The 26,745-nt window shown below is 36.4% G+C and overlaps 1 protein-coding gene and 1 long non-coding RNA gene across 15 annotated transcripts in view; one reads left to right on the forward strand and one right to left on the reverse strand.

The window, feature by feature from the left end:
* Positions 1-25,807, reverse strand: FoxP (forkhead box P). Of its 14 annotated transcripts, none has more exons than XR_011416163.1 (12): positions 25,403-25,804; positions 19,680-20,230; positions 17,373-17,550; positions 16,481-16,664; positions 15,579-15,623; positions 14,644-14,720; positions 13,933-14,034; positions 2,418-2,479; positions 1,912-2,337; positions 1,217-1,856; positions 749-1,157; positions 1-680 (listed from the first exon to the last, which is right to left on the reverse strand). XR_011416163.1 is itself a non-coding variant. In XM_032432878.2 (8 exons), exons 1-8 carry the CDS (start codon positions 25,442-25,444, stop codon positions 2,651-2,653), a joined length of 1,221 nt encoding a protein of 406 aa, XP_032288769.1. In that variant the 5' UTR covers positions 25,445-25,804; the 3' UTR covers positions 2,507-2,650. The 14 variants fall into 14 exon arrangements, 8 of the variants coding, with proteins under 8 accessions (XP_032288769.1, XP_015027289.1, XP_015027286.1 ...); XR_011416164.1 differs by lacking the exon at positions 1-680 and having other exon boundaries at positions 723-1,157; positions 1,217-1,458; positions 1,531-1,856; XR_004302727.2 differs by lacking the exons at positions 1-680; positions 749-1,157; positions 1,217-1,856; positions 1,912-2,337 and adding an exon at positions 2,557-2,692 and having other exon boundaries at positions 2,463-2,479.
* The window catches only part of LOC138910947 (uncharacterized), a 2,874-nt gene continuing 781 nt past the window's right edge, over positions 24,653-26,745 (forward strand). The window contains exon 1 of the long non-coding RNA XR_011416165.1: positions 24,653-24,934. This is a non-coding gene — a long non-coding RNA (uncharacterized lncRNA). The remainder of the gene's footprint in view (positions 24,935-26,745) is intronic.

The raw sequence follows: 26,745 nt of genomic DNA on the forward strand, positions 1-26,745 counted from the left end.
TTGGTAATTTATAGATACAATGGTAATAAGAACATTCTTGTCACATAATGTCAACTCTTGAATCAAACGACATACGCTAGAGGATTTCTTAAAGATTCTCAGGACAATTGACGTGCATAAATGGAAAACCCTTTTGAACTCATTCTCCGACTTTGGTCCAATTCGCTCTTTACCGCCATCAAGACCCAAAAATAAAAAAACAGATCTTGGGAAAAATATATTTCCAAAAAAATACCAGAAATCGCACGGTGTATGTAGATCGATCGGAAGATACACGAAACCATAGACCTTATTCTACTCTTAACTATAGAATATAATAGAACAATACATTCAGTCACAAACGTCATCCATGCAGCCCTAATAGAATTTGAAACACATATCAGAGACAAAATTCAAAAAGCTCAGCACGAGAAGTTAAGGCAAACCCGGAAAGAGATTACAGAGATTTAAGATTGCGACAAAGTTTGATTAAAAATGAACAAACGACTTGGAAAAAAAATTGAATTGAAAAATTGAAATCCGAAGAGGCCGTTCTGGGCATGACTGTTCTTATTAAGGTGATCGGCCAAAAAATCTCCGAGACCTACCTGCTAACTTTTGAGGACAAGGTCTACTTGAACAATGCGTTGTATGCCAACAACTACGGGGCACCGAAGAAAAGATGCCACATGCCACTCGTCCTAAAAATTTGTAAGGCATATTAATATACATATTTGTTTCAGCGAGTACTCAGTGGTGCAACAACTACCTTTTATTGGTATATTTTCATATTTTATTTTTCTGCAACTACCAAAAACTTTGCAGTGTTTTTTTCGTCTGTTCAGTATGATGTATTAAAAAAAAGGTATTCTTAAAAAACAAAAAAAATTTTAGAAATTATTTAAAAAAATGTCCGCTTGCACGAGATTTTAAATAGCAGAGTGGAAATATTCTGCAAAGATAAATGCAATAAGAAATAATATTAATTGTTAATAACTGCAAGAAATTAAATAAATTAAATGGAAAAACCAAAGAAAGAAATGTCTGATGATGGTGAGAGAGGGCATTAATGCCGACACGGGCTAATGAAGGCCATCCCCTGGCTATAATGAGGGAGACGGAATTAGGTGATAGTCTCAGGTATGGAGGGTACGCTGGGTCCGGCACCGGGGACCGATCTGGAAAAGTGAAGAGGATAAATACTGTTTTTTCTTGTTAATTTATATTTAAGTCTCACTTTTGTTATTTTCATTTAGTTGTTGTTAAAACCATTTGCGTTGTTCATTTGATGTTTATCGAGTTTGTAGTTTAAAGTGTTGCGTAGGTTTGTTTTGCTACCGACGTAGTAGCGTGTTGATATCGGTTGTGCGAACTGCGGGCCAGGGATGGGATTACACCCAGATGAGCCAGCCGGCGCGGGCCAAAAAGGAAACAAGCAGTTCCGTAATAATATGGGGCCCAAATTGAAGAAGCTCCCGACTGAAGGAGGAAATAAATAAAAATATCAACGCAGGTACAGAGAAAAATCTCCCTTGGCTTTAGGATCCAAACCGCTGATGTGTTGTGTGGCACGAGAAGGGGCCCATGACCGCGCAGCGTTTAGTGGAATCCGCGAAGCACAAGAAGGCAGAGATACCCAAAGTATCCGTGAGCATGAGGAGTTTTTCGTGTTGTGGCTGATGGTGGCAAGTTACGTACGCATGTTGGCGATACGTTTGCGACCGTGCACCGTAGCCTGTTGGTAGCCGCAATGACAAAGGCATCTCGTGATAAAAATGCAATATTAGGGTAGTTTTGTCAGACGACACGTTCGCAATTTGTCGAAGCGTTTCTGACTGTCTATCATAGCCTGGAGGAGGTCGCCATGACAAAATAACCTGTATTAAAATATGATATTAAGAAAAATTTTGCTAGAGTTTGTTTATTGTTTACCATTGGTTTTGTCTCACTCTGTGTTTACATTTGGTGGGTGCTGGCCATAGTTATATAAGCTTCAGAGCCATGTGACCCAGGACGATATAGATTCGATCCTGCGTCGCACCCGTCCCACAGCATGCCTCGACGGTACCCAGAAGTGTGACAGAAGCCAAATAGACTTCAAGGAACCTTCGATGCCTTTTGTCAAGTCCAAAAACCAAACAGTCCAAAAAACTCTCGAACCAGAGAGGCCAGCAGGTCACCATCAGGGCCAGGTTCCGGCTCAACGGCGCACTTTTCCACGACTATATCCCGAAGGATAGGCTAAGAAACGGCCTCGGGAGAGACCACGCCGACATCATCCGAGTGAGTCAGTTCTATAACGGTCATGGGCGCCCCGAGCAACAGGCAGAGTCAGCAGCAGACTCATAATTGAGCCCCCTGAAAGAGAAAAAATTGAGAGATTTCGTACATACTATAAATTATTATAACTTTATAATTATGCAAATAATTATACGCACCTGCTGAAGTTTAAAAGCAATGTCCGCTTTCATGACATTTTAAATAGCCGAGTGAAGATATCCTGCAAAGATAAATGCAATAAGAAATAATATTAATTGTTAATAGCTTCAAGAAATTCAATAAATTAAATGCAAATACTGAAGAAAAAAATTTCCGGCTAATTATCTGATGATGGTGAGAGGGGGCATGACTGCCGGCACGCGCATGAGGGAGACGAGAGTACGTGATAGTCTCAGGTAGGGCGGGTACGCTGGCTCCGGAACCGGGGCCCGATCTGGAAAAGTGAAGAGGATAAATAGTGTCTTAATTCTGTTAATTTATATTTGAGTCTCACTTTAGTTATTTTCACTTAGTTGTTGTCTGTTTTGCTACCGACGTAGTAGCGTTGATAGGATAGGACTACACCAAGAGAACCGATGAGCCAGCCGGTCCAAAGGGAATCAACCAGTTGCGTAATAAAATGTTCACTCTACATATTAATCATGACAAAGTGCTTATCACTAGAGAGCATAATTGCACAAGTGATACGCACTCAGCCTTTAACTGAAAAGAGCTTCCAGTTCTATTATAGCAAATGTTACATATTGTTTTTGTCCTTTATGTTCTGTTCCTTAAACTATCCAAAACATAACAGTTAATGCAAAGCGAGGCTATAAAAGAAGCAGGCAGTTATCTAAGATTTAAATTAATGTCTTGCCGTGTTAATTTGACAACTTACACTATGACACACCAACAAAAACAGGTTCTATCTTCGCAATAGACTTTTTAGCGACAATAGTCAGGGAAAAATTGAGTGTGTTTACAATCGGAGCCGAGAGATAACAATAGATAGTTCTAACGATGGTTATAATGGCCTCTACCAGAATGATGTTGGTGTTGAAGCAGTGTTGAGATAATTTTATGTTGGTTTTTATACCCCAAATTCATTGAAAATGGGTAAAAGGGGTATTATATGTGCAAACGAAGAATCTCCGACCCCATAAAGTATATATATTCTTCATTAGCAACAAGAGCCGGGTCCGTATATATAAACGCAAGGATATCAGAACCTATAAGGGCTAGATACTTGACATTTTAGCTGTAGGTCCTCCTAGTGCCTAGTGCAGATCGAGGTTGTTTCCGATAATCGATAACTTACTCCGTTTCCAAGCAATCGATAAAAATCGATAACGACATCCTGTTTCTTGAGCAAATTGGGTTAATATTAAGAACTACAGTCACGTAACTTGATATGTTGCTTCTAGAATATTATATACAAATCAAGTATCTTTCATCTTATACCTATCGCTACCACCGCAGAGCTATACATCGAGTTAAAAATCCAACTTTGATTGCCCATCAATTTAACTTTAATTTTGAGAATACACAAGTATTATATGGTCCAATAAGATATACTGTAGAAAATTTCATTCAGATCTGTGAAGAAATACTTAAGTTAAGTTTTACTGCACAATTGGATTCCAAGGATTCTGTGTACATGTACTCACACACACACACACATTCATGTGCGTTTGTTTCGAATTCTATCAGCAATATTGCAATTTCGATTGTATTGTTTTCTGTGCTGATATTTCAATTCGTTTTTTTTTTTTTAAATGCTTTATTATTGGTTTGGCCGTTGAGAAGAGGCAAGCGGTGCGGTCTGTCGCGTGTTGGAGCCCTACCGGAGAAACATTTCTTTTTTTTTGGCTCGCCAGTAGTAATGAATTGCGTTCATAAATACGGACAGACGGATGGACGGACAGATGGACGGACGGACGGATGGACAAACTGACATACGGACAGACAGACGGACATGGCTTGATCGACTTAGCTATTGATGCTGATCAAGAATATATATGCTTTATTGGGTCGGAGATGATTTCTTCTGCCTGTTAAATACATTTAGACAAAAACATTATACCCTTTTTACCCATTTTAGTGGGTTCAGGGTATTAAAAGAAAAAAATTGTAAAAGAAACCGCTCTAGTCGGAACCCACACAAATACAATTTATATTTATTTAATTTTGCAGGATTTGGGAATTCAAAATGGACTTTTATCAATTTCGTGTAAACGGATGAAGTTATTGAAAATTGATATGTGGTAGGAATTGCTTTCATCGTGATTATTTTTAAAATATTATTAAATTAAAGGAGATGCTTATCTTTATCCATTATCCATTTCTAGAGCTCAGTACACCAAATGAGTTAGAAGGCTACATATTATAAGTATTTTAATTTTATGACGCTTCCCAAGCCCCTAATACAACAATAATAACATTCATGAATATCAAAGATATGCTTATCATTTTATTTATAAATACCTTTCTTCATATTGTATGTAACTCGAACTTTGCTCATACATCAGGGCAATATTGTGCCGAATCCTAAAAAATGTTTAAATAATAAACAGCAATGCTTGCAACGCAGTTATATATAACGCGACTAATAATAGAAATGATTGATATCTTTGTGATGCATAGAATCTGCATCATCATCAGTATTAATAAAGTCGTTAGTCACCGAAACCACTGCCTCCGATTTTGCAATAGTTTTGGAACATCTGCTTTTGAACTCACTCCCACTTGCACCCTCATCAATAGTTGTTTGATCTTTTTTGCCTCGGCTTTCATTATATAAGTTAAAGCAAGATTTCTGACAGACTTCACTTACATCCTTATTTTCTATTCTGTTTTCCTGATCAGCAACGGTATTAGTACAAGATTGACAACAATTATCACAGGAGTCTTTATTAGTATGAATTGCGCAGTCTGAATAATTTGAATTTGGTGACGAAGACGGTTCATATTTTCGAGGGCGACCCCGAGATAAATGACGTCTTTTAATGAACTCATTGTCATCAACCATCCAAAAAGAGCCAAAGTCATCTTCGTATCGTACAAAACATTTATGCAGTGATAAATTTGTTCGAATAGCATTCTAACGTTCCATGCATTTATTAAATTGTAAGTGTGGACATATACGTATAAGAAGATATAAATAGTATTTAAAAGTTGATTAACAATAGTGAAAAAAAAACAATTTAAGATTAAGTAGAAAAAATATAGATTATATATATATTGATTTAATATTTAAAAAGAGAAATAATTTCAATCACAAATTTTAAAATGCATTAAAAAGGGCAACTTCTCATTAAGTATGCACTTTCATAGTTGAGTGTAAATGATGATATCATGCCGGATATATATATAATATGCCCGACATTAGCGAATCCGCTTGAGTGTTTTAAGCCAACTCTTAAAGTTGACAAAAAAATGCCAGTGTCTTAAGTAGTAGGCTCACCAGGCTCCAAATAGAAAACAGTACTACAAGTACTACTATGTACTTAACAGACATTTAGATAAAGAGGGAGTCTCCTCTGCCATTAGGGATAAGTGCTGATTCAGAGGAAATGCAACAGCAGGTTTTGGGGATGCAACAACAAGCTCTCGCCCGTTTGAACCAGCTGTCATCCAAATGAAAGCACCACTGAATTCTAATCTGTAATTCCAATACCACTTCAGATAAGATACGATAGCTAGAGGATCTGGTTAAAAAACACACCACACCGACACTTTCGCCAGCCACCTGGAGAAACGTTTCATATCTCTCGATTTTCCATCAATATTTTCGCAGAGGAGGTATTCGAAGTGGTCGAAGTCCTTCCTAGAGCTAAAGAATGATAGAATACAACGTTCTTAAGGCCCTGACAATGTACGCGTTCCTTTTTATAACACAATTCAAGAATGTATCACTTCTTTGTCCAGTGAATATGACTCTCAGTCAAATCGATCAATCACCTTGCTTGTCGAAGGTCTGGAAGAGGGTGCCCGATTTTGCAAGGCTTATAAGCTATTGGAGCGAAAGATTGAATTCAAGATTATTAAGTCACGACCTCCTTCCCACAAAATAAAGGCGGGCATCCGCCAATTCAGTTACGGAAAGGCCAAAGAATTTATGCATATGCTTAAGAGCTGGGCTAACTAAGCTAAAAAAATAACTTCAAATATGAAGTCATTCAGTGCAATAGAAATCCGCCGATTACATATATAGTGGAAAAGTTATGAATGACAATAGGCTATGAAGGAAAAGGTCCACAATTAACATTTTGTATAATCCCATACGTGATTCAACCGCTTTATAGCGTAGACTTTTTGTCATCGTACAATCTATTGTTTCCATGTTTATTGATGCCAACCTTGCAACCAATTATTGTGTATGATAAGGATGCACTTCAGCTTAGCTGTGCAACAGCATTAACGTCTTAAAGAGATGGTTTAACTGTTTCCGATATATAGAATACCGGCTACCACAAAGCACTGTCAAACAGTCGACTCCACCACTTGCCTCAAAGTAACATAGGTTTTCTCCACTTAACTTGAATAGAAATAGCAGGCTTAACTGGGCAGGGAAATATTTAAGGGGCACCGTGAAAGTTTGGGTACTTGGTGGTTATGTCCGTAGTGCTTACATTAAAATGGCTTTCCTTAATAACGATGGTACCCGCGTTGAGAGTTGCAGTATGCTGCACATCCAGCATCCCAATAGAACACGATGTTATTCGATCCATTGCATGAGTTGACCGCGACAATTTTAGATTCGCACACGGCCACGATGTTTTCTTGTATTTGTGAAATTTTGCCGGCGTATGCGACTGTAAATGTTGCAATGTTCATAAAAAGCCTAGGCCTAGGAAATTTTATTAAGTGGATTACGATATATTCGATTGGATTACGCCAAATGTGAAATTGTTATCCAGTATTACTTTTAAATCACCGTCATCAAATTATAAAGTTTCGTTTACAGAAATGATCAAAACATTGATCTGTTCTTCAGTTTTTGTGTTTATAACTTTTTGTCTATGGTTTTCCCTAATAAATTCAGCAATTTTATACGATAGTGCAGTCTATATCAAGTAATAGGAGTTCATTATCGATTATCGGCAACAAACTTGATCTGCGCAGGCACTAGGAGGACCTACACCTAAAATTTCAGCCCTAGCTCTTAAAGGTTCTGATATCCATGCGTTCATACATACGGACAGACGGGCGGACGGACCAACGGACGGATGGACGGACGGACGGATGGACGGATAGACGGACGGATGGATGGACGGATGGACGGACGGACGGACGGAAGGACCTATGGATGGACGGATGGACGGACGGTCGGACGGATGGACGGGCGGACGGATGGACGGACGGACGGATGGACGGACGGACGGACGGAAGGACCTATGGATGGACGGATGGACGGACGGACGGATGGATGGACGGACGGACGGATGGATGGACGGATGGACGGACGGACGGATGGATGAATGGATGGATGGATGGATGGACGGACGGACGGATGGATAGATGGACGGATGGACGGACGGACGGACGGATGGACGGACGGACGGACGGATGGACGGACGGACGGACGGATAGACGGACGGATGGATAGACGGACGGATGGATAGACGGACGGATGGACGGACGAATGGACGAATGAACGGACGGATGGATGGATGGACGGACGGATGGATGGATGGACGGACGGACGGACGGACGGATAGGCGGACGCACGGATAGGCGGACGGACGGATAGGCGGACGGACGGATATACGGACGGACGGATAGACGGACGGACGGACGGATGGACAGACGGACGGATGGACGGACGGACGGACGGATGGACGGACGGATGGACGGGCGGACGGATGGACGGATGGACGGACGGACGGACGGACGGACGGACGGACGGACGGACGGACGGATGGATGGATGGACGAAAGGACGGACGGACGGACAGACAGACAGACGGACGGATGGACAGACAGACGGACGGACGGCTATTGATGCCGATCAAGAATATACATATATTTTATGGGGTCGGAGATGCTTCCTTCTGCCTGTTGTATACATTTGCCCTCTTTACCCTCTTTACCTATTTTCAATGGGTTCAGGGTATAAAAAGCGTTGAGTAAAATTTAGAATAACTTTTATTTGCTATCTTATTTAAGAAAATACAATAAATAGGAAAAAGAAAGTAAGAATTTGTTAATAAAGTAAAGAAATGTATGCTATATATATAGTGTTAAGTAGATGGAATAAAGAGAAAGATAAAGAGGTGGGGGAAAATGTATAGCCTGTCCTGCAAGCTATGCTCCTGCTCATAGCTAGGAATGGTGAATGAATTTTCGTAGATACCCTGAGAGCAACGATTTGATTGGGGGTAGAGAAAGTTCGGTAGAGAAAACGTGATGCAAACTGATGATGGAGTAGGATGGCTACCAAAGATTGTGGTCCTAAGATTGCTTCTGTACAGATTCAATACGATCGTCTTGTAGACGAGAATGATGTAGGGGTTTAGTATATGATAGAATAAGTTTCACATCGTCCGCATACATAAGTACATGGGCACGTGATATAGCCGCGGGAGATCATTTATAAAAAGCGTAAAGAGTAAAGGTGCAAGACTACCTTGGGGATCATGTTTAGAGGTAGTCAGACTCAGCATTATTCTTCGGGTCTTGCCTTTTAAATAAGAACTAATCCAAATCAAAAGAGACGTAGGAAAACCTATTCGGTCAAGTTTAAGAAGTAAAATATCATGGTGCACAGAGTCAAAAGCCTTACTGAAGTCAGTGTAAATGATATCAGTTTGCCTTTTCGAAAGGAAAGCATAATTTACCAAGGAAGTGGTCTCTGGAAGATTGGTCGTAGTTGACTGATTATTTACGAATCCGTGTTGAACAGGGGAATAAACTGATTTGCAGAAATGCTGCAGTTTTTAAAAAATTTTGGTATAGCGGACAGCTTGCAATGCCCCTGTCATTTCACCTTTTTTTTATAGGAATGATATGAGATTCTTTCCAAAGAGATGGAAAGACAAAAGATTCAAGGGATAAAAAGCTTTAGCAATGGATAAACAAGGGATGAACTACACTCCTTAAGTAGACAACTAAAAATCGTCAAGTCCAGGAGAGTAAGAAGATTTTAAAGAATTTATAGCTAAAAGGAGAGAGGAATGGGGAATAATAGGATCAGATATAGAACTAGAAGAAGTAATAGTATAAGTATAAGAATTATTATTAGGACAGACTCAAGAGTAATTTGATTTGGAAAAATTGTTTAAGTTGTTGCTGTCGCTTACCAAAAGATTCAGCTTACGTTCATATGCGTCGAAATAAGCTGTGCCGATATCATCTTACTTTTAGTTGGTACGCCCATAAGAAATATTCGCAATCTCAGTGTCTAGCCGCAAAAGCTTACTTATTTGATTGATAACAAGTATTTGCTAACTTGGTTGCTTGCCTGGATTTGGAGCGTTGTACTCAAACGTCTTCTGTGGTGGCCATTAGTTCGGCCAGGTATTTCGGCGCTGATTTTTTTAATGACTATTTACCGTTTGACACGGACTTACACCACTTGATGAACCACCCATCAACAAATGAAGCTATTACTTCTTCGCAGCCAAGGTCGGTGGACACAAATATTTAAAACTATAGCTAATCGCCATCTCCATTTCCTTCATTCCCGTGAGAAGGTTCTCGTGTAATGTATGTAATACCTGAGCATTAATAAGTTGGCTATACGCGGAACATTTTTTCAATATCGGACAGCCAAACACTTATGAAACACTTTTATTCATCATTCGATCGGCCCCAAATTTATTTTCAAAGATCTTTGTTCGAGTTCCATTGGGGGCTGTTTTAAAAATATCTAACAATTCATTCATTTGCTGAATGACGTTTCGTGCTCTAATTAATTTCTAGTTATGTTTGAAAAATTATTTTAGCAAATCATTCCCAAAGATTTTTAAGTAAATTCATTTGGCCCATATTTTACACTTTTTGCTAAGATATTCTTTAATCTTTAAATTTGGTTAGATCCGATAACTGAATACGTGTTTCAGCGATTTGGGAAATTCCACCCGTAACTTAAACTTAAATTTATTTTTAATGATCTTATTGAAAATTCATTTATGTTATGTTATACGTAAAATTCACCACTCTTTAAGAAAATGCGGGTTTTAATTTACTTTTACAAGTTTTTGTTGTTTTTTTTTTTTAAATACACTTGGAGTTCAAGATGGTATGGGCAAATTTAAATTTTCCACCGACAAGAACGGAATGAATAAGTTCTATTTATAATTTTAAGCACAAACCTCTAGTTATCTTTAACGCTAACATAAATGGCTGAATTTATTTTTTTTTTTTTTTATTTATATATTTATGTATTATACAAATAGTTCCATACCAATTATATTATTTTCATAAATTTTAAGTAAATTAATACTTCAGTCAAATCGAAAATTGCTCATTTATAAGACTTCTCATCGATATCCCTTTAATAAGCAGATGCAAGATGCGACTTATTTTCAGCACTCTTTGTGTACGGTGATTAAAACATAAAAAAACAGCGTGTTGTGTGAAAACTTAATATTACCTATAGACTAACAAAACATGACGTTTGTATATGGCACTAACAATACACGGACGGACGTACAATCAGACAGACATAGGTAAATTGACCCTGTATTCTCTATGTGGTCAGATTTTCCTTTTTTTTTTTAACTTTAACAAATTCATTTCTTTAAATGTACAATATATAGGAAAAAATTAGGTAAGCTAATGATATTCCAATTAATAAATTGAGAAAAAATTTATGTGGAAAAAATTATTTAAAGAAATTTCCCACATACCCAAAGTTTAACGCTATATAAAACTTATTATCCATCGAATTTTTAACACCTACTAAATTACTAGCAGCGGCACTTGTACGTTGTGGTCGTCTTTTGTAGAATTCTATTTCGTCTACTGTCCAGACAGCCCCTTTTACATTCTCAACGCGCATAAAGCATTTATGCAGGGATAGATTGTGGCGTACTGCATTCTAAAGGTATGTACGTAGTAAACGTTTCATTAATTATTTAGTAGCATATAAAACGGTAACTCACAGTCATAGACACTTAAAGCTATGAATGATATATAGTTTTAATTGAAAATATCAATATAATTAAAGATTTTTTTTTTAACAGCGCTATACGCTTCCTGTATATAGATGCTTCAAATGTCAAAATAATTCAAACAACAAAATTTTCAATGTGAGAGAGCCCCATAATTCATCCCGGCCACTTCGTTGGTATGGCCGGCACGCAAATCGGTGAAAGCTCCATCGAAGATGATGGTACTTCTCCTTAGTGTCAGGACATATATTACAGATACGGCCAATATAGTAAGAAGTGTATAGAGTATGAAGAGGTGGTTTGTCGCTGTAGTCTTCATGACAATTAGGTCGTTTCGGTTTGATACGGATTGTAGGTGGAATTTGTGTAGATTTATATGTTCGAACGTGTTGTTTCCGATCATTTGTTCCGACAGTTCTGCCCTTTGTTCGAAATCCATTACAGTGGCAACGTATGATAAGCCGTTGATTTTGACCGTACAGTTGTTGAATGTTAATATGGCAGACCCTTTGATCGTGAAGGGTCTCTGGCATGAAAACGTATGTGACTTTGGCATTCACGGTTTTGAAAATAAAGATGTGTCGTTGTTCCTCTTTGCTGACCTCTTGATGGCCGACATCATTGATGACGAATGCTTCTGTCTGGTCTGTCGTCCTTATCCGACGACAGATAAGGGTAACAAAACCGTAGCAGTGGATGTGGACGTTTATAAAAATAAAATGACAAATATTTTAGACGACTTATGCGCTTATAAAACACTAACCCAGGATCCGACAACGAAACTACAGACAGAGAATAATTACTTCCTTGCCCAAACATTCAGAATGGATCTTATTTCAAAGGACGCTAGAAAGAAGACAACTACAACAACAGCGGTACCTCCGATAATATATGAACTGCAAATGTGTTCCTCTATCGTTTTTCCATCTTATGGGCTATGCAAATTCATAATAATATTAAACAAGTAAAAGGTTCTAGTCGGGAGACTAGGGAATACCCGGAACCCTGTTATTCCAGCACCGAGTGCAGTTTGCAGGGTTCGAACTCGCAACTGACCTCATTACTGACCATATTACTTGCTGACGACTTTACTCAACAGCCATACCAGCCAAAAATAAAAAAAAAAAAATTCCCTGGTAGGACTCGAACTCGCCACACCAATAATTAAGTATTATTGGTAGGAAAACGATTGAAATAGCAGCACAGAAAACAATCGCAATTGGAGTGCCGTTGATAGAATCGAAGCAGACGCGCATTAATATACTTAGTGTGGGTACATGTATCATGTATCCACATGTATCCAATTGCGCAGTAAAACATAACATTGGTTTTTTCTTAGCCGATAATAATAAATGTTTCTTCAATACTGTACCATACAGTATTGTACCGTTAATTATTTGTGTATTCTCAAAAAGTCAATGGCATTAAAATTGTGGCTTAAATTGGTGGGCCATAAGCGTTTGGTTATTAACTTGATAATTTGGTAGCGGGGAGGTGGCGATAGGTATAAAATGAAAGATACTTGATATATATGTATATATAATATTCTAGAAGCAACATACCAAGTTTGGGGACTCTAGCTCTAATATTTACCCAATTTTTTCAGAAAACAGGATGTCGATATCGATCGGACTTATACCTAAAATTTAAGCTACTAGCTCTTACAGGTTCTGATCGGACGAACGGACAGACGGACGGACAGACAGACAGACGGAGATGGTTAGATCGATTCGGTTTTTGATGCTGATTAAGAACATACATTTGCCTGTTACATACATTTGCACAAATACATGATACTCTCTTTACCCATTTTCAATGGGTTAAGGGTATAAAAATCTAATAATGGAATTTAGGTAGAGCATCAAACGTACAGTAGGATTTAAGGACAGGTTAACAATTTCCACATAAGGGAAGACGAAGCATTAGTATCCTTTGACGTAGTATCCTTGTTGCTGCCTACAAATTTTGAATTATAAACGCAAAATAACAGTTGTGAAAATCATTGACAACTCATCAGTGACTTTACGATAATCACCTTACCACTACCAGCAATGGGCTACTCCGAGGGTTCTTTTAAAGGCGACATGGGGTATTTATTTTTACCAATAAAACTTTGTCTTACCAGCTATGTATGCTCGAGCACTAAAGACACAACATTTGTTGTTTTTGTTAGTGGCTCGAGTTAGCATCGGGTAGACTTTGCCAAGTTTTCATTTACCTAGTCTTACATAAGCAAAAAACTGTTTTATAGGGATCACATGATCAGCTGCCTATTTGTATTTTATTTAAGTCGACCGAAAGCCCATTCTTATTACTGCATTTAGTTATTTATGACATTGTGTGAATTTTGATTGCCAACATGTCACCATCAATCTGTCTGTTAAACTACGATTGTCTGGTTAACTAATATCGAATTGCAAAGATGTTTGAAGTTATCTTACTGAAGTTTAAATATTTGGAAATTCGTTGGCGGCTATAGTGTATAACAAATATTAAATTAAAAATAAAAATATTATACTTATTGATATTATTTATACATAAATATAAATATATTTGTACATTTACGATGCAGTAATTACCTTCCAAGTTGCTGCATTTCTCCTGAAGTAACAAAATGTGTTTTGGAACCAATTATATATTTCGTTTAGTGTCAACTGCTTGTCAGGTGAGTCGATGATAGCCTTTAATAAAATAAATAAATATATATATGGCTTAAATATTAAGGGTGTACTTTTTCGTTGTGCCAAAATTATTACAAATTGATGTTAGAATTTTATTTTGCAGGTAACAAAATATTAATATTTTATATTAACTAAGCAGAAAACAAATAAATTTTGGATCTTTTCCCCAATGTTCTCAAATTTTGAAGACTTTTCTTAAAAGGAACTAGACATAACCATATATGTTCATGCGTATGTACAAATAAATAACACGAAAACTAAATTTAATTATCTTAAAACTTGTAATTTTCGGAGGGTCAAATATAAGGCTATTTCTAACTCTGCCTGTTGCTCGGGGAGGGATTGACTTTGTCCTCGCCCGTTGCCGTTCGGGTTATGTGTCCATTTAGTTTTGTTTGCGTAGTCCCACCAGCCCACTGGTAATTTTATGGCTGGGCTGAGCACTAAATGTGCCAATAAAAAACACTTCTCATATACTAAACATCTCACTGGTGCGACGTTTGTACAATTTTACCTAACGGTTTTGTCCTTGGAAATTTAAATTTTGTTTGACACAGCTGAGACGTGCGAGAGCTGCGAAAACTTATAAATACTCCTGTATTTACTTACTTGTCTAATAAGGGAAGCATATGTAAATGGTGGACGAACGTCGGCGTTTTTATAGAACTCTCTATTGCGTTGTATTTCTATAAATGAGAAAAACGTGGTAATCAGTTAAATTTAAAAATTACAAAACTATATATATATATAAATGTTGTAGAAATAATTCGACAAATAGAGCTAGCTCCTATACGTTCTGCCAAAAAGAAAATTGTAAAATACAAAGTTGATAACGCGCTAGGGCTCGACCGTGCAACAACCCACACTATTTGCGACCGCCTCAACTCAGCAGCCACACCAATAATTCTGACTTAATTAGAAAAATTGCAATACTGTTAATTAAATCCAATGAACCCGCGCATGAAAGCGTGTGTGTACATGTATAAAATTACAATTTGCGCTATTTTCCCCAAACTTGTGTTGAAATTTTCAACAGTATATCTTAATGTGCTATAATATATTTGGATATTCGCAATGAGTCAGTTGCATTTAAATTGTGTCTTTAATTAGTGGCAATACAAGCTGGTTTATTATCTTGATTTATAGCTAAGTTGAGGTGGCGATAGCTATAAAATGAAAGATAGTTCACTCATATAATATTCTAGAGGCTTCATATTAAGATTGGTGACCCTAGCTCTAACAAGTAAGAGGTTCAAGTCGGGAGCTCCCGACTAGGGGTTATCCTGAACCCTCTTGTTCCAACACTATATGAAGATCGCGCTACGGGCTCGTTTAAAGTAATACTGATAAATTAAAAACTTTTAGCGAATATACCAGAATCTTTATCGTAGATATATTCGCTATCCGATTAATTAAATAATATTACAAAATGATTTTGTACACATTTTTAATTAATAACAAAAAGAAAAAAAAAATACTTTTGTCGGTAACAATCAAACACACATATGAAATTGAGATAAAATATTTTATCAATACCCACTTACCATGTTGTACATCCAGTCCTGCCCTTTCTAGCATGTAAGGCAAGCCTAAATAAATAGAACGATAAACACTTTTTCATTTTGAGTAACATAAAATATACTGCTCTAGTCGGGAATGCCCGAATAAGGCATACACAGAATCTTTACTACTACTTTCATTCAAGATTTAACCAAAAAATACACATTTTATCTAGAAAATAAATAGAACAGCATACATTAAAATTGCAATTGCGATATTATTTAAGAAATTCGGTAAAAGCACACGCTCAAGAATGTTTGAGACTTGCTCAAAAACACGATTCCGAAATCGATTTTTATCGATTGCTTGGAAACGGGGAAGGTATTAATGATTTGAGATAAGCTCGATAGACATTCACACTACGTGGTCATATGCTCATAAATGAAGTCCTAACTCTTAAAAATTATTAGACCAACGTGTTTTTAAATGCAAATGAACAGTCTGACAGGGGTCGATCATCTTGTGTTTTGATTCTGACTTAGAATGTGTGTATATATTTTATTAATTCGGTGATACTTGCATTTGTCTATTACATACATTTTCACAAAACAATTACATCTTATTCTGTTATTACACGGTCTGTTTTTACAGCATTTAGCATTTTTTAGTCAAATTTTATGTTTGTGAAATATGTTCATATCACAAATTTAGGTGTATTCCCTTTTTGTGCATAAAAGCAAGTTTACTTGTCAGAGCATTTTAAATGTGTTAATATTTTGATGATATTGTTATTAGTGCGGGGGCAAAGGAGATGCTGCGTGGTGGCTTTTAAATACTTGGGTATCATGGCCAATCACACGCACAACTTTAAGGAGCGCATGGCACATGTCCGATGCGCTCACTTATTGATATAATATATTGATAAAAGTATTGTGCTAAGACTTACCACCAGTAACAGAAAACGTATTTTTTTCATGACTTCTTTTTTTTACAGCCGATAAACTACTAGAGTTAACAATAGGATGGTTAATCGAGCTGGGAGATTGCGGTCGATATAGAGATCGAACTACATTATTTATTACATGTGGAGATGTTCCACTGCATAAACTCTTGTCATTTCCAGAAACATCCTACAAATAAAATGATACATTTATTTAGTTAGCATAAAAAAGGTTAAATATATATAAAATGCAATAAACATTCTTTACCACAATTGCGATAAAATTATGTGATGTTTAACTATAACAATCCTTCTGTAAAAAATGCGTTTGATATGCCCCACTGATTTATTTCGAATGTCAAATCAAAAATTATAAAGTATAGCGGATGGGCTACTTTTCTTAAGCTATATATTGATTGCTTGGAAGCAGCGAGAAAAATTGGAGGTGGCGAACTTCTAGCGTACTTTGCGGCGTGAACATCCCGCCGCCTTATAATCATTTTCAATGGGTTCAGGGTATAAAAAGGAATTTTGTTATGAAATGGTAGCGATCACTTTATAAACGAGTATAACAAATTACGCAGCGGCTGCGCTTTTTGAGTTACGCAGAGTATACTTCAATAAAATTTTGGTTTCGAATCGCTAAACAAATTTTCTGTAGTAAAAAATATCATTCGTATATTGTGGTAATCTTTTTTAGCAATCTAAGAGGTCAAGGGTGAAACATTTATATTAAAGTAGCTGGCACAAGGTCAACGGGAAATTAATATTAATATTTTAAAAATTGAAAATATTATATTGGTTTTGTGCAATGTTTTTCTGAGCATCCGATTTATTTTGTAAAAAAAATATATTTGGCACGTATTTTTATTAATACTTGAAATAATAATATATATACCTTTCGATCCATTTTCGATGGCGATAATAGTTGTTTTGATAAGTATAAATGATGCATCATAGCTTGCAAGCGATCTCTTTCCTTTTGCAGGTGAGATTCCAGTTGTGAAACAACTTGCATTTGTACTCGAGCCTGGGCTGTCGATCGGTCATCTAACGCATGTTCCAAATTTAGATGCCTGTTAATGAGACAATCGTTAAGAAAAATACAAATGATGTTTGGGTTTCGGTCGGCTCATTGAAATGAATATTATTTCACAAGCCCTGCAGTTCATAAAGCTGACACTGCGTTCTATTTTGGAGTATTTAGATCAATCAATAAAATCCAGGAGCTAGAGTACGCCAAACCGCCAAAATTAAAAAATAAATAAATAAAAACTAAATAGCTTACCAAAGCTAAACAACTATATAGAGTCGAATCCCGATAATTCGTTCCCCGCTAAATTGAACACCTCAATAATTCGTAAATATTTGAACATTTGTAAATATTTCATACATTTTTGTCCCCTCGGTGATTCGTAGTATTTTTCGCAGCGCATAAAATATTGAACCGCTTATAAATTTAAATTTGGTTTCGTAACCTCTTATAATTCGTAATGAAATGCGAATTTTTTGTCGGTGAATCACTGCCGGCAGCTGGTGCCACAACAATTTAATACCGCTCCATAAATAACAACATTAATTTTACTCGAAAATGAGTTTATTCTGCAAACATCCTCTTGTAAGTAAACTGAAACGTCAGAAACATGCTGAATATCCGAATAAAGAAAAGTCTCTACTCTTGTGGTTTACACAATGCCGTCAAAGTAATGTTCCCATTGGGGCAAAGTTATGAACAGAAAACGCTTTTTTTTGTGAAGGCTATGAACATAACATATTTTAAGACAAGCAGTGGTTGGCTAGATCGTTTTAAGCACCGACACAATATCGCATTTAAAACAAATGGTTCTAGTCGGGAGCTCTCAAGTAAATAGCAGCACAGAAAACAATCGCAATTGCAATGCTGTTGATGAATACAGAAATGTGTTTACATGAATTCAGAAATTCTTGGAATTTGCGATAGGGGCTGCTTACACGAGTGTTGTGTTTTAAGCGATCTTGATGAAAATTTCTACTGTATATTGTATTGTACCATGGAATATTTATGTATTCACAAAACATCAATTATATCGGGGAGGTGGCGATAGGTATAAAATTTTCTCAAAAAAAAGGAAGGCAATATCGATTCTTATTGATTACTTGGAAACGGAGTAAGATATCGATTATCGGAAACAAACTCATACTGCGCATAGACGAGGAGGACCAACAGCTAAAAATTTCACTCCTAAATAGCTTCAATACATCGGCACCTTGCCCTAACTGTTCTTATTACTAATACAATTACTACAATTATGAACTGAGGGGTTTCCTTAGTGGCTGCCTCACATAATATATAATAAGAATAGCATAGCATAAGTTAGGGAGTCACCAACAAGTCTTTGAGACGGAAAAAGGCGTCATATTTGTATTAAGCGCATCAGATTGCGAAGAATTGCACCGTCAAATCCCCATCGCTATGATCACCCGATGATTACAACGGAGGATAGACAAGAACTCAGCATTCCCCAAATCGAAAGAATCACGATGAATACTACGATAGAAGAGATCAATCTACAAGTCCAACTTAAAAAAAAAAACATCCAACATCAAAAACTAATCTGGCAAATAAAAGAAGAGTCGAAGTCACGTCTAGTAGGAAGAAAATCATTTACTCCACAAAGGACGCAGAAGGACATAGGTCATACTTTTGATAAGGCCATCACTTCACTACAGAAAAGTTACCGTATCTCCCCGTAAGATTACCGCAGAGTCAATAACTCCATATTAATTTTTGCCTTAATCTGAATAGCAACCAGGCAAGCGGCCCGATAATTAATATTCAATCGGCTTTCCTACTTACTATAAGTAATTAAATCTAATCGAAACAAAATAATTTGCGCAAGATCGTTGACTAAATAGAACTTTTTCGAATATGACATAGATCGAGAGAAGCAAGCCAATGAAAACCAGTGTGGAATTAATTTGTAATGATTCCGTTACATCTGTAATATGCTGTCATCTTATTTCATCTATATTATCAATAACCCATTATCGTTACATACATACCACACATGGGCATAGTTAATAAGGGGCAATACAATTTTAGTCCTATTCCTTGTGAACAGAGTACTAAATAAAACATATCTTTAGTCTACCAATATAAGGTTTTTTTTTTTTTGACTAACATGACAAAAAATAAAGTCGCTAATAATTATATTCAAATACTTACTTTACAAACGAGGAAATATCTTCCAAATCCACTTCACAACCTGGCCAGCGGCATATTCCATGAGCGAATAAAGGATGGTAATATTTGCGAATGGCAAAAACATCATGTATTTGATTATATTCATTACTGTAAATATCATTCTCTTTTGATATTAGAAGCTTTTCAGCATCTGACAAAATAGTCTTTTCATGGTCAGCAATAAAATCAGGAAAACTGTAAAAGTTAATATCACCACTGGGGGTCATTGTCTGTATTTGTTGACCTTGAGATGCTAGTATTTGATTACCAAACTCAGAGGTAAATACTGACTCTCCCAAGCTTGAAGCTGGTGAACTCGACTTTACAATATGGGTTGCGTATGACATGTTATTAGGAAAACGATCTTTTTGTGAGTAATTATTCTTGAAGGTTTCTGAACAAACTTCCGGGGATATTAGCGTATGGTAATGCGATTTGCTTAATATTTCTTTTTGATGCTGCTTATCTGTTTGGGGAGATGCTTTATTATCTTCAGCAAACCCTTCCTCAGGAAAGCGAATCATAATAAATATCTGAAACAACAAAAAGAGATATAGATTTAATACAAAATTTTATTTTGATAAGTTTGTATCTCACTTTGTTACAGAATAGGATAAATAATTTTTCGTTTATAAAACATCTTAAAATTTGACACATTTACATTTACTGAGAATCCTAAACAGTTTTTATCTACAAATTTATATTAAACTGCTTATTCTAACTCACTAACTTAAATCGAATGCCGTCTGCCTACTTAAGGTTGGAGTCACTGCTATTGTGTAATTTGACGGTTCCCAATCTGCACTCTGCACTCTGCACTCAGTTACGATGTTATCAGTTAGATTTACAGCGGCACCGTTGTCAGCTACCAGCAAGACTGTGATCTTTGAACTCGAAAATGTTCAATGATAAAAGTATTGCAAAAATGCTAGTGACTACAGTATCTGTGTGTCGGTTTTGTATTTTTCTGTGTATGAAGTTTTCTACAGTATTGCTTATTGTACCATAGAAAATTTGAGTATTCTCAAAGAGTCAATTACATTTAAATTGTGGCTTAAAATGTTGGGCAATATAAGTTATGTTATTAACTTGATTTATAGCTCTGCGATGATAGCGGGGAGTTGCCGATAGGTATAAAATTTGCTCAAAAAACAGGTTGTCGATATCGATTTTTATCAATTGCTTGGAAACGGAAGTTATCAATTATCGAAAACAAACTGAATCTGCGCAGGCACCAGAACGACCTACAGCTTTCAAGATCTAGCCTTTATAGGTCCTGATAACATGGCAGTCATACATACGGACAGACGGACGGACGGACGGACATGGCCAGATCGACTTCGCTATTGATGCTTATCAAGAATATATATACTTTATGAGGTCGGAAATGTATCCTTTTGCCTGTTATATGCAGAAATACATTAAACCTTCTTTCCCCATTTTTAATGGGTTTAGGGTATACAAAAAAGGAGATGTCTTAATGCAAATTTGCAAGTGGATAAATAATTCAATACCAAAGCAGTGGGCCCGGGAAAAAGCTATCTAAATGGACATCACAAGTTTTATTTAAACAAACATGTAAAGAATTGACTATTCATTTTTCTTTGCGATCTAATGTCTTCCTGTTCTATTTATATTGAGCTTTCCAGTAAATGTAATTTTAAGGAACGGAACGAACATGCTGCTGGAAGGAATACTGGAAGGAATATCAAAAGAGGACAGAGTTTCTTCATTAAAGTTCGATGATGGGAGCGGCAGCCCCAAAACATTCGGACTCGATTGTGATTTAGTTTTGTCGCTATTATCTGTATCCTCTTTTCAAAAGAGATCCAAACCATCTAAAAATATAACTCTCGACGGTAGCTCGTTTGTATGACCCGCTTATAGGGCCGGTAACCATCGGCCATCGGCCATTTCGGCCATTATAGTTAGCAACAGCTTGGCACGATCTTTACAGTTTAAAGAAAGTACAGTCAATAACTGCAGCAGAGTAAGAAATTTACGGTTTCTGCGACGCTACCACAGCTCTTACTACGGTGGCCTGTACATATGCTATAATATCTCGAGGGTCGCTTCGGAAAACAGTTCGTACCCGCTCAAGTCATAACTATAATGTATCGATTAAGTATATTTTATCAAGTCGGCGAGACTGCCACACCACTTATGGGATGAAATCCGAAAAAATCTGCGCTTTTATCATCAATCAGTCCATTAACCAAAAAATTGCTGTCGGTGGTTCGGTTCCCCGTTCAAATCAACGTTTTGTCTTAATTTTCGACTTGTGAACCGGCCCGAAACCTATTCTTTATTAAGCACCTAAGTTCGCCGCATTTTTTTCAATAAGAAAATGTTGCTAAGAGGTCAAAAAATGCTAACCTCCACACTCCTCCAATTGTCCCAGTACATACGTTGGAACCGGTTGGTTCGAACCACTACATCATTTGCTGTCATACGAACGATCGGTCCAAGAGTATGATGCTGTATGAAAAACTCGCCAACCAACAACGAAATCCTTATCGAGGAAAGGAAATCGGTGGTAAGCCCAAATATTGTGAACGCAACCCACTTCGGCTTCCCCATTTTCGCCCGCTTCCTCTATAAACTGACATAGAGCTTTCCCACCATCGGATTTGGCATTTCCAGAACATGGTAGCCGACGTTTGCGATAGTTATAAGAGCTTGGAAATCATAACAGGCGAAATCAACATTGCAATGCGCCTTATCTCCGTAGTACGTCGGTCGGATTTATATCACTTTCCTGGAGATAGCGAGGTGCATTAACCTCCAGAAGGAGATTAAACAGACAACCGACCTTATCATTTAGGGCTTTTAAAGACCGCACGTAAAATTTATTAAATTATATTTACCTTTTAATATGTTCATATTACCTTTGTCTTTCTGGCTTTCTGACAGCACGCATTACGCACTATTATTACCCAGACTATGTGTTTTTTATAGACGGGACGTACTGATATAGGATGGACATAACTACTTAAGACATATTGCAAGCCTGACAACTACTCTAACAAGGTGCACAACAAAGGCAACTACAATCTTCTGCAGGTAAGCAGCGAAGGGCAAGTACGCTCAGGGTTTACAGTCAGGCCTCATGGCACATTGCCAAATACATGGCAATGACGGAGGCATCAAAACCAAAATAGTCTGGGGAATCTCATCACATTTGACTACTATGTATTAGTAACGAATCAATATTTGCGGTGACCCACCGGGCACTTTTTTTTTTGAGCTGATAGTAAAAACTCTGACTCTGATGAGCTTCCAAATGTCTCTGCCCTGTAACCCAGCCTGAGGCCATGTCGCAAATCAAAAATGTAAAGGTTAAAAAAGCCTCAGAGGAGGACCAGTTGGACAATAGGACTATAAAACTTCTTTCTAGTAGAGCGCTGCCCTTCATAGTTCATTTGTTCAACAGCATTCTACAATTAGGACACTTTCCAAAGATCTGGAAGTCCGCACTGATCACGATGATCCCTAAGCCAGAGAAGCAGCTCACAGACGTAGACGCGTACAGACCAATCAGTCTCCTTTCTGCCGAAGATGTTGGAAAGGGTTTTTTTCAACCGGATCTTGCAAAGGGAAAGTTTGGCTTTCGAAAACGTAACGGAACCCCAGAGCAACTAAACCGATTAGTCTTCTTAACGCCACAATTGTTCCATTTAGTGAGTAGCTTTTTGAAGGATAAAACAGCTTGTGTGATCGTCAATGGTGAAAGAAAGAAAGACTCCCACAAGGCAGCGTCTCGGTCCCTCTCCACACAATTTGCACAGCTGACATGCCAGCATCCAGCTCGGTTTCAGCAGTGGACAGGGATGATGCCATCATAGCATATGCAGATGACACTGCTTTGCTGATTAGGAGTCCTCTAATAGGCACTGCCACAGAGGCGTTACAAGAATACAAGGGAAGCTTTCAAACATGGGCCTTAGAATGGAACATCACCATCAATAGTAAGAAATGTGCAAATGTCACATTTGCTACTAGGAGAGAGTCCTCATTCTGAGAGTCCAAGGGTAATATTTTTTGGCACCACTTCAAAGCATGAACCCGCACACAATTACTTCAGAGTAATCAACTTTTGACATTTGCACTTACCATACAATGCATTGTATGGTTAGTGATAATGGGCAGAAAGTTTAAAAAAAGACAAAGCTTGTATCAGGAACCAAGAAGGTATTTCACTCTGTGACTTAGAGAGTAAAGCTGTAGCATTTTCCTTTAAGAATACATTAGTTAAATTGGCAACGCTCCATTTTTACAAGAAATTATTAACAGTTTCCGTTTCTATCGTCACCTTGACTTACAAATATAACATATAATAAATAAAAAATAAAAATTAAACGTAAATATAAAAATAATTTGATTATAAGATAAAATTAATTATTTATGATTCAAATTTCAATAAAACGAACGGACTAGCATCGAAAAATAAATAAAATAGTTTCAATAGCGGCCAGGGTGAATGCCAGGCATGCAGCGACAAAGAGAAGTAGGCGGCCGATATGAAAGGTAACTTTTCAACTAAATTATAAATATTTCGTATATTAATATTAATTTTTAATTAACCATTTCTATAAACGCTGAAAGAGGAGCTTTCCATTATGACAGTTATCATAATCGATTAGTATAATCATTTAAATGTTATTTAAAAACGTATATTTTACTTTTTTGTTGCAGTTCAGTTCAGCTTCAAAAAAAAAAAAAAAAAAAAAAAAAAAAGATTAAAATATATGTAAGGTAATGTAATATAGATTTTAAATCATTTAGTTATAAACGTTTTTAATTATAAGGTTTTTAGCTTGTGAGTTAATTCCATCTTATTTTTACTAGCGAAAGAGCAAACCAGCTTTGCACCAGCTTTAGCGCTATCACTTTTGCAGCAGCATTACCGTTAATAATAACAAAGCAGTTATTTTTTTCTTTTTTGTATCAGGTTTATCATTTGCACCTTTGCATCAGCATCAGCGCTATGTAAAATGTGCTGGCGAAATATGTAAACCTTTGGATCAGATAAATCGTTAACTGTACTGGCGAAATCGACTACCCTCTTGCATTATGTATTTCGCTAGGTCAACCTCGTACCGCTCAGTACGCGGCAATGACATCCTCGTGTTAAATTCGTTAGTCTGATAATTGATGTTTCAATTGCTTGAGGCCAGTACCCATCCTAAACAGGGAGCAATATCGTTAACGGTGCAACGGTGGACCCAAACTACAGGGTAATTAAAATTGCGTAAAAATGTGCCTATAATCAATTATGTACAAAATGGAAGTTTCCCTACACGTAACCATCAAGCACCTATTTTTATTAGTTTTAACATACATTTATATATAATATATGCATTCATAAATACATATATGTACATAAACGATTTTTTTAATAAAATAAATTTGAAAATGTATGTAAACAAGTCTATATGCACAGAAATACATTTTTGCAATATACATACATACATTTTCATATATTTTTTTTGTATGAGTATTTATTTAGTATTTACATTCATACATACAATGTATGTACATATGTATGTAATTACTTAATTTAGCATACAATAATAGATATTAAATTATTTGATAACACTATATAACTATATAAGTGGAATACAGCTTATAAATTCCAAGACAAGTAATTATAAAGACTCGTTTAGAAGTTGAATCGAATTCCTCTGAATAAGTTCGATACTCACCAGTGTTGCCGAAATAGCTTTTTTACCGTCAAATCCCGGCATTTTTACAAAAAGTTTGATTTATCCCGCTTTTTGCACTCCTACAGAAATGGTGTTACATATTCTTATTTAACTTAAATCTACATGAAAACTTATCAAATTTAACATATTTAAACACTAGTAGATTGTACAATTAATAAGTTAATTTTCCTGTGTGGCATGACTCCAAGGAGTTCAAACATATGTGCCGCTAGGTAACAGCCCAACTTTAAAAGACTTAGCTGGCTCTACGCTATCAAATGTATACAAAACAAATTTAAATGAACATTGCAGAATATATCAGGCTTTTTTCCGCCTTCTTCCACTCGAAATAGTTTTTTCTAGAGTTGTGTCGTTTACATCAGAACAAGTACAAATGAACGGGTCAATAAAATGAACTAAATTCAGAGCATCTTGTTCACTGATTCTGTTCAGTCTTTCATGAACGATACATTTTACATATGTGACAAGTTAGCGACATAACAGCGTCGATTTTTAGAACTGGGTTTCAGAGCTGAAATCACTTACTTTTAAACAGATTTTTTTATGTTTTTAAACAAAAAACCTATAAAACTTTAATATAGAATTTTAATTACTTACTGTCTAAATTCATTTTTTTTAATGCCAGCTTATATGACAAAAAAAGGTGTTCTAAAATTAGGCTATCACCATTCTTACTTATTACCGGTAATTACCGGCCCCAAATACATGCTAGCATTTGCTAGACCTCAATAAATAGGCAATTTTTAAACATATAAATAACTTTGATCTTTAAATGAAAAAAAAATATTTTTAAGAAACTTACATCTACGTACTTTCGCACATAAAATCCTATGCTATTCCAAAAAAAAAAAAAAACTAGCTGGCATTATTTTTTGTGACATTCCCCTTATACAAAACATAAAACATATTTCAACCCATATTTTTTTCCCGATAATGACCCGAAAAATATCAATCATTGTGCTCTTTCAAATAAAATTTTTAAAAAATTTTTAATTTAAAATTTTATTTTGCGATTAATTGTGCTTTTGTGTTTATACATTATTTAAAATTGAAGAGAAAGATTTTATATATTTTTTAATCGGACTATAAGCACAGGTTCATTTTCTTACAAATGGTTGATGGCGTCGGGCAGACAGACCAATTTTATTATTATTTTATTAAATATATTATATGTAAATATATATATATTTTTTTGATTCTGCTGAAGCAAACTTCGCTTGTAGTGCGAGCTGTATTTGGGGTTCGTAGAAAATAGTTCAGGACATCCACTATTCCCGATATATATATATATATGTATATATATATATCAATCAAAAAACTGT

Source organism: Drosophila virilis, chromosome 2, assembly GCF_030788295.1.
Source record: "Drosophila virilis strain 15010-1051.87 chromosome 2, Dvir_AGI_RSII-ME, whole genome shotgun sequence".
Classification (NCBI taxonomy): Eukaryota; Metazoa; Arthropoda; class Insecta; order Diptera; family Drosophilidae; genus Drosophila; species Drosophila virilis.

Excerpts from the sequence above, each read along its gene's own strand:
- FoxP (XM_015171801.3), bottom strand. The coding sequence starts at position 25,444 with ATGCCGGGATTTGACGGTAAAAAAGCTATTTCGGCAACACTG. Across the intron at positions 16,665-17,372 it reads CATCGAAAATGGATCGAAAG|GATGTTTCTGGAAATGACAA; the intron begins GTATATATATTA and ends TTTTATTTGTAG. Across the intron at positions 15,624-16,480 it reads TACGTTTTCTGTTACTGGTG|GCTTGCCTTACATGCTAGAA; the intron begins GTAAGTCTTAGC and ends CTATTTATTTAG.